Here is a 9,091-nt window from a genome sequence, read left to right as displayed (position 1 = left end):
TCTGAATCAACAGATGGCCTTAGACTCTGTGGACAAATTTTATTTCTCAGCATTATTTGATGACGAACAATTGTTCCCAATTTCAGATGAAAAATATGCTGAGGAATTGCATATGCAAGAGGCCTTAATGTCCGCAGCGGCAATTTCAGTATTCAATAAGTATACGAGGATCAAGAAGGAATTCGAAGAATTTTCTGGAACATTCTGCGTGATTTGTAAGGACAATAAGCCAGCAAATGAAATGTTCGTGACCAACAATTGCTCACATTCTTTCTGTGTAGCCTGCATCAACAAATATGTTACTACCAAAATAGTACAAGAAAATGTTAGCGTTATCAAGTGTCCGGATATTTCTTGTAAAGCCGTAATTAAACCTAAGTTATGTCGAGAAATTGTTCCTAAGGAAGTGTTTGATAAATGGGAAAATACTTTGCCTGAAACTCTTCTTTTGGGTAATTCGCTGAAATTGTACTGTCCTTATAAGGACTGTTCAGCTATGTTGGTTGTCGATGGGAGTGACGCTGTGATAGACACTGAGTGTCCTAATTGCCGTCGATTGTTTTGTGCTCAGTGCAATGTGTCGTGGCATGACGGATTGGAGTGTAAGGAGTTTCAGCGTTTGGGCAGAAACGAGAAAGGGAAAGAAGATGTGATGCTGATGGGAATTGCCAAGAACAAGAAATGGAGGAGATGTCCCAAATGCAAGGTCTATGTTGAAAAGCGTGATGGCTGTTTGCACCTAACTTGCCTATAATTTTCTCAATTTCATTAATCTTATTGTTATTTTTCTGGTACATAGGAAAAACTAAAAAGTAACTTATAATCTTTCAAAAGCAACACTGCTTAAATCTGTTAGGAGAAGCTGAAACTCCATGTCCTTTAGCACATTTCTCAGATTATTAAGTCGTTTGCTAATGGTGATCATGCTTTTGCTCTTTGCTAAATCGGCATATTGGTTCATCTCTCTCTTGGTTTGTTTAATAAAGGACTTGTTGACCGTCAACAAATAATGACAATTTTTAATAATAATTCTAAGAGGATAATGTTGTACAAAATTTCGCTTACTATAACAAGTATATTTTTCAAAACAAAGCTTGATAAGATAATCTGGAGATTGATTAATAACTTGTTATCGCCAGGATGTCAATTCGGCAATATTACTACCACTCAAATTTGAATACTATCACTGTTCTTTTCGCGCAATGAATGAAAATAAAAGCGAATCAACACCATAGTTCAGTCCATTAGATCCTTACAAAATGTAACAAATGATGAAAAAGCTTGCAGTATGACTATCTAGTGAATATCAATTATCTTCTTTTAGGATTTGGTATAAATGCTTAAATTGATTTTTTTTTTTTAATCTTTTGCAGATGTGGGCATGGCTTTTGCTTTTGCTGTGGATTAATGGACCACAACTCTCAACATATTTGTCCGCGAATTTAAAAAGGATATTTTCGTCGAAGTGTTCCTCCATGCATGTTATGCTTTCGACTACAAGTCTACAATTGGTTCAGCGCTTCAAATATTGCAATTAAGTCAGAATCTTATTATTCCTTTTAGAGTATATTTGCTTCTTAATTATTCGAGAATATTCTTATTCCTTTTAGAGTATATTTGCTTCCTAAAGGTTCTGTCCTTGTTCTTGCAATCAACTGGACTATTTTGGGGATCTTTCCAGATTCGGCGAAGGCTCAAATATGCCACTGAACTATACGAAATTGTACATATTTACCCGTCGTTAAAAGGTTGGTGCAAAGATACCCCTAACGTTTGTTTTTTGCTATATATGCTCTTGAGTTAACTGAAAATATTGGAGGGCATATTTGTTCAATTTCGCATAGTATAGGGGCATATTTGATCCATTGAAATTCGTGAATATTATGACACAAATAGTTCTCAGATTTTTTTGTAGTGCACTTTATGCTAGCCAATGATTTATTGCAACTGCATTTTGAAACTCCACACTTATCGTACAACCCCTCACTTTTCTCTCTTATTCTTTCACTTGTTTATGAAATGTCGGAAGTTTCGAGTTCTTTAAATAGTTGTGGAAGGGTTTGTGGACGTGAAGTTACTGCACTCCATCTCACTTATGGACTTCAAATAATTCTACTAAATTTCGATTATGCGTGAAATTCGCGAAAGGGACAAACCACATTGAATGTTATGTAAGATATCGTATAAATGCTTAAAATGTGATACTCTTTCTATTATTATTATCAAAAAATTTAGCACTGCGGGAGACATTTTTTCATGTGTCATAAGACTAATGTAAGTTATCTCCTATTTTATGTTTATGTTTTATTGCGGCAATTGTTGCATCCATTATCGTGTAGATATTGGGACTGAGAAGACGAAAAATATCCAGAAAGAACTATCCAAATCATCAACAAATTGAAAAATAAAAATGGTATTATCATTAGTAAAAAAAAATATTTTGAAACGGGAAAATGGTGCTCTTGTTTGTGAAAACAGTCTTTAAAAGATGGTTGTAATTGCATCTGCTCTTTTAGTTGTATAATTTTGATGTAATGCAATGGTGGATGAATTGTAATTACAAATGTTTTTTTATGTTTTGGAATGCAATGATATTTTGTACCATAATATTCACGAATTTCAATGGATCAAATATGCCCCTATACTATGCGAAACTGAACAAATATGCCCTTCAATATTTTCCGTTAACTCAAGGGCATATATAGCAAAAAAAAACGTTAGAAGCATCTTTGCACCAACCTTTTAATGACGGGCAAATATGTGCAATTTCGTATAAGTTCATGAGCATATTTGAGCCTTTACCGTTACAGATTTTCCCTTGGTCATAAATCTAGTGTTCTCCTCGCTGTTTAGTTAACCGCCTAACAACCACCCCCCAAACCCCCCACCCCAACACCGCAACCCCCATACTACTAAAGGGCAAAGGCTTGCATGTACATGAAACACTTTGGGATTCTCTTTAAAGGTGTGAGAATTAAAGTCTATTTAAACATAATTATATCATAGCGACATTAAAATGAAAGTGGGGTCGTATGTGTAGATTTTTGAAAGTGTTGATAAAATGGACATAAGTTTACAAGGGACATGACAGCGGTACGACACAGATGTTTTACACGAAATCAGCTCGACCTTTACTATTGTTGTCAATGTTTTAATATATATATTGAAAATATGTTATTACATAATTATGTGATTAAAGTATATGTATAAAGAAAAATAAGAAATTGAAACCATCTATTTTTCCAAGGAAATGTTTTCCAATAAATCATTTTCTTCATAAGAAAACATTTTCTTCATACCGAACACTGAAACACACCCTTAAATCTTAATGATTTTCTGGCTTTTTTAATATCAAATAGGAGTATATTTTAAGATAAATGTAAATTACTAACTTGGAATCTTAAAACAAATGCATGTCATATTGAAAAATAAAAAGCCTATGATCATGGGTCTTCTCTCGTTTTTTTTCAGCATGTTTTGATTCAGATTCATTTTACATAACGCGAGCAACTTGTTTATTGCTTTCAATTCCTTGGTAGAGTTGTTCCTTTTGAGGGGTAGAATATAGGAGAAGCAGAAAGAATGAAAATGAGGTCTAAGCTTAAGGGAGTTTGATTATGATCAGGTTAAAAACTTATTTGCACCCTGTATTTTTATCAAATTGAGCAATTTAACCTAATAGTTTAAAATCATAATTGAATGATAAATATGTGTATGACAGTGATATCTTACATTTCTTGATTTAGTGCAGGTAAATTTTACCGCATGATCAGTATATATTAGCTGAAGTGGGGACAAGTTTAGTAGGCAAGAAAACAAGAACGTGCTTTTGATGGTGTTTTCATGTTTCTGAAAATTTATTTTTTAATCTTTACCGTGTTTGACTATGTAAAACAGAAAAACTAGGACCCTTATTCAACTTTCCAAGTGGGTCACACTCATAATAAGCTGCAGAAATAGTTTGTGGTTACCTTTTCGTCAGAAAATGTCTGAACGTGGAAATGGCGTGCGCTTGTAACTCAAAAATAATAAAATAATGCAACAACTCGAACGTGTGCTGATGAAAATGTTTGACTTATTCATATTTTATTTATCATCTTCAACAAGTGACCTCACACTCACAGTGCAAGAGCACTGCTCATGTGATGGAATAACAACAAGCGTGTAGCACGTTATGCCTAATCAGTTTTAATTTGGGGTACATGTTAATATGTTATGCCTAATCACTGCAGCATATACTAATACTACATATTGATCTTTTCAAACACAACGTTAGAACTAACGAACTTTATTAGTTAGGTTGCTGTCTCTGTATTTAACCTAATTAATAAGGTTGAGGTAGCTAATAAAGTTAAACTAATTAAGTAGTGAGATAATATTCATGTATGCTTATATATCTCCTCTTTATTCGAGTCCGTTGTGGGTATTTTTTTTTTAACTGTGTATTAAAAATGAAAGTTATATTTGATTCATATATTACTCAATTTGTGATTTATACATTACTTCTTTATAAATTTCTGTATGATCTACTCTTAAAATTTTTAGTACTTAAGTTAATAATCTCTATTTACTAAGAAAATTGGATGGAACCACATGTCCACACATATTTTCAACTACCAAGATAGAAATTTCAATATGAAATAAATAAAAGATATTTTGGTAAAGGTCGTTTGCAATATTTATGACACTTATAGCTTGTTTGGCCCATCTTATTTTTTCCCTAAAAGTATTTATAGCCTGTTTGGCCAAGCTTATTTTTCCCCCAAAAGTACTTATTTTTTCAATAAGTGCTTATTTTAAAAAAAAGTGAGGTGTTTGGCCAAGCTTTTGGGAGAAAATAAGTGTTTTTGGGAAGTAGCAGAAGCAGTTTTTCAGAAACTAAAAAAAATGACTTTTGCCCAAAAGCACTTTTTTGAAAAGTACTTTTGAGAAAAATACACATAGAAGCACTTTTTAAAAGTTTGGCCAAACACTAATTGCTGCTCAAAAGTACTTTTTAAATTAAATGGCCAAACACAAACTGCTTTTAGCCAAAAGTACTTTTTTGAAAAGTACTTTTGAAAAAAATACTTTTGAAAATAAGTTGTTTTTAGAAGCTTGGCCAAACAGGCTATTATTTTTTCAATAAGTGCTTATTTTTAAAAACTAAGGTGTTTGGCCAAGCTTTTGAGAGAAAATTAGTGCTTCTCGGGAGTAGAGGAAGCAGTTTTTCAGAAGCTAAAAAAAATAGCTTTTGCCCAAAAACACTTTTTTGAAAGGTACTTTTGAGAAAAATACACTTAGAAGCACTTTTTAAAAGCTTGGCCAAACACTAATTGCTGCTTAAAAGTACTTTTTAAATTAATTGGCCAAACACAAACTGCTTTCAGCCTAAAATACTTTTTGAAAAATACTTTTTAAAATAAGCTAATTTTAGAAGCTTGGCCAAACAGGTTACTAGAGACGACACGTGCTTATAGCTATACATAATACTATCATAGTCATCAATCATCATATTTTTAGAGGTATTTTCGGGGTGAGCCCCGGGACGCAAATGAAAGGTGTAGATCCATAGGGCGTACGCCCTAAAATTTGGAACGTAAGTCCTGGGCGTAAAGGCGTACACCCCGGGAGTTAAATTTAGTTTTTATTGTTTTAAAATTATTTTTTGTTATAGATTATGATTTTTATTGTGGTGTAATGATATTTATACTTGACGTTATCACGTTTTCACGTTGTAGTGATTTTTCTTAAAATATATACTCCCTTTGTTTGAATTTATGTGAACCCATTTGACTAGGCACGACATTTAAGAAAGAGTGAAGACTTTTGAAATTTGTGGTTCAAAATAAATCCTGAATATTTGTGTGGCTATAAATCATTTCATAAAATGAATCTGTTTCCAAATTAGGAAAGAGGTCATTCATTTTGGCATGGATTAAAAAGGAAATAGGTTTACATAAATTGAAACAGAGGGAGTAAATAAATAAAGCAACTCTCATGGAAAATAACACTGTCATAAATAGTGTTTTTAGACAATTATGTCTTAAATTGGTATGATAGAGATTTCATAGCACTATGTTCTTGAAGCAACTTCATCCATTTTTTGTCATTGCTCTTACACTTTTTTCCCTTCTCCTTCTTTGAATGTATAAATAGAAGTCAGTGCAAATATTAGTTGAGGGTTGTAAGGACTAATAGATCTGGAGATTGATGATGAAGTGAATGAATATTTTAATTTTAAAGATTATCTAGGTTATTATCATTTTTTGTGTTGTTACCTTTCTCAATAATAATTATAATAATTATTTTTATATTATTGGTTATTTATTTGAATTTATTTGCAGAATTTTAATGAAAATTTTACATTTGCTTGTTTTAGTAATAAAATTATAAAATTGAAGATACATGAGACGTACGTCTCGTAGATCCATGGGACTTACGCCCCGTATCTCGGGGCTTACGTCTCACCCCGTGCTGCGTAAAATCTCTTGCCTCGCGTCCCGCCTTAAAACACTGATCATATCAACAAATATTAGGTGAGATTTATTATATATGAAAGAAGAAGATAAGCTTAATTACCACCTAGATAAGCTTGCCACCTACAATTTTGGTGGTCAACTAATGACGTAAATACAAGATTAATGATGCAATACTTATCAAAAGAACTTGATTTTGGCAACTTAGCCAAACAAGCTCTCAGCTGTGAAAATCGCAAATTTAAGTGTATAATAGGTTGACCGCAAAGGTGCGTAAAAGATATTGCAAATTGGGTGAGATTGAAAATATGTATTAAGACTATTGATTGAATAATTCCCCATATTTCACACTTAAATAAATAATGTGAAGTTTCAACTATGTTAATCTATAGTATAATATAATAACATTTCCATACTAGTTGATTGTGTGAAAAATAAAAAGGTTCAATTCCTTTGTACTCAACGTTTGATCCAAGAGGAAGCTAAAGGTTCACCACATATGGTGCTTCCGTCAAGTCATGTTAATTTTTAAAATCAAGTACTGACAAGTTGATGTGAGAATAAATATATTTCAATTAAATGTAATTTAGTGATAATAGTGTATGTGAAAACACATATGCATTACATATATAAGTTTGTAGCTGAGGTCGATTCGGAAATATATAAAGTAACAGCAATTCTCTCATTATACTTCGGTTTCTATAATTTTGGTACCTTTATTCCGGAAATCTACATAAAGTTCGAAAATACAAAATTGGATAAAGGGAAGAATGGGTTAAAATCATCCTCGTCATCAATTATTGTCACGTAGGAAACTTTCATGGACGGATGCACCCACATCAACATCTTCGACAGCTCATATTGTCACTTTGTATTCCCTACTATTTCTTCAACTATACATTTCCGAATATATACTCATAATCACCTAAACTTTAGAATAAAGCAAAAAAAGAAAATAAATTATGAGAATGTGAATATAGGTGTATTTTTAGCATATGCTATAGGGTTTCGCCGTTGATGGTAATCTTCCAATAGAGCCGAAGTTTCACTACACCGGCCACTTTCTCCACGTCTGCGAAAAGATCCTAAAATTTTCTTAGTTTGAGTTTCAATTTCTTTAATTTCATCCATGTAAATCTGCCTGTTTCTACACTCCAAACTGCAGAATCCCAGATCACCCCTGCATTAATTAATACAAAAACATTGTTAATTAATGTGTCTCTCAAAAATGATACTACTAGCCAAATAGAGAAAATCAATTAAATTAATACCATAGTATGTTTAACCAAGGTTCTGTGAAGTAAAAGTGTTTCGTTCTTTCGAAAATTCTCACATCGGAGAACTGATGTGTTCCTAAGATTTTATGAAAAAAGTAAGTTAATTTTCAGTAACTGAATATAGTAATTTCTCCCTAGAAGTATTTTCTCAAAGCTTGACCAAGCACAAATAGTTTAGTACTGGCAGTTGTGTTTGTCAAATTGATTAGTCAGACACAAATTAAAGACTACTCTCTAAAAATATTTTTCCAGAAACACTTCAAAATAATAAGATTTTGGAAATTTGAATAAACATGTTATAAGCTAGTTGATTGGCTTTATACGAGTTTATGTACCTTAACATATAAACTTCTTTGTCAAGCCTTAAAGTCTTGTTGCAAAGGAAACAACATTTGAGGAAGCAAGAATTATGTTCAGCACTGCTAGATATTTCAGTAGGATTTGTGTGGAAGATGGGTTTAACTCTGGTGAATCTTGAACTACACATAATTAGAACACTGTTAGGATCTGCCTTGCCTTGATTAATTAGGATTTTCAGCCCAACAGCAACTGATTTCTGACCCATTTGAGGACTAAAGAAGCCGAAAATGAAAGAAATTGAGGAATATTGAGCTAGTAAGCACTGAAGGGTGTTTGATATGAAGGTAGATAAGTGGAGAGGTGAAGGGTTTAAATTGGAAAAAGTGGGGACAAGGGGTTGGCCCAAAAACAATTGTGAAGATAAGGATATTATTATATTATATTAATAAAAATAAGATATGGTAGAACGTGCTATAATGGAAAGGTCCACGTTTGTGTAGTTTTTAAGCCTTTACCGTACTTCTTACTTTAACTTTTGTCAGTGGGTCATACGTTGAAAATAAGGGTGAAACTTCAAAAACGAATCCGCGACTTAAGTAGCACACAAAAAAAAAAAAATTGAATCAAACTAGTATAAAAAAAAAAGCACATTAATAGGTTTCATGCACGAAATTCGTGGGTGAAAGGACCAAACTGCAAAAATGCACTTTGAGCCTTTCACGCACGAATTTCGTGCGTGAAGCAGCAGAGTTTTTTTTTTTTTTTTGGTGTTACCTTTCAAATCACATTTTTTTCCATACTTTGGGCAAAAATTAGTTATGTTTCAAAACCCCAAAATATCAATATTTTATATAAAACTTAATATCTTTTTTTTTGCGTACAATAATGTCGGCTCATTACATCAAGTCCACCTAAACGTTTGGATCGCCGTTTTAGGGGTTTTAAAGTGGCCCGAAGTTGGGTTTTCAGCCATCGGTGGTGGTACGTGGTGGTGCATTGGTTCTTGTTGGTTTTGGCTTTGACAAATTTCAAAACTTACTTCGGGGCACTTTAGAA

At 32.7% G+C, this 9,091-nt stretch overlaps 2 protein-coding genes across 2 annotated transcripts; one reads left to right on the top strand and one right to left on the bottom strand.

Annotated features, from left to right (window-relative positions):
* On the top strand, nt 1–819 carry LOC132634391 (E3 ubiquitin-protein ligase RSL1-like). Its single transcript, XM_060350649.1, has one exon. The coding sequence runs from the start codon at nt 14–16 to the stop codon at nt 752–754; it is 741 nt and encodes a 246-aa protein (XP_060206632.1). The 5' UTR covers nt 1–13; the 3' UTR covers nt 755–819.
* A 6,294-nt stretch (nt 820–7,113) lies between these two features.
* On the bottom strand, nt 7,114–8,425 carry LOC132633541 (FCS-Like Zinc finger 17-like). Its single transcript, XM_060350027.1, has 2 exons — nt 8,071–8,425; nt 7,114–7,638 (listed from the first exon to the last, which is right to left on the bottom strand). The coding sequence occupies exons 1-2, from the start codon at nt 8,298–8,300 to the stop codon at nt 7,419–7,421; spliced, it is 450 nt and encodes a 149-aa protein (XP_060206010.1). The 5' UTR covers nt 8,301–8,425; the 3' UTR covers nt 7,114–7,418.
* Between the last annotated feature and the right edge of the window lie 666 nt (nt 8,426–9,091).

Source organism: Lycium barbarum, chromosome 3 (genome assembly GCF_019175385.1).
Source record: "Lycium barbarum isolate Lr01 chromosome 3, ASM1917538v2, whole genome shotgun sequence".
NCBI lineage: Eukaryota > Viridiplantae > Streptophyta > Magnoliopsida > Solanales > Solanaceae > Lycium > Lycium barbarum.
Note: the sequence above shows the minus strand (reverse complement) of the source record. Positions and strands in the feature narration are given on the sequence as shown.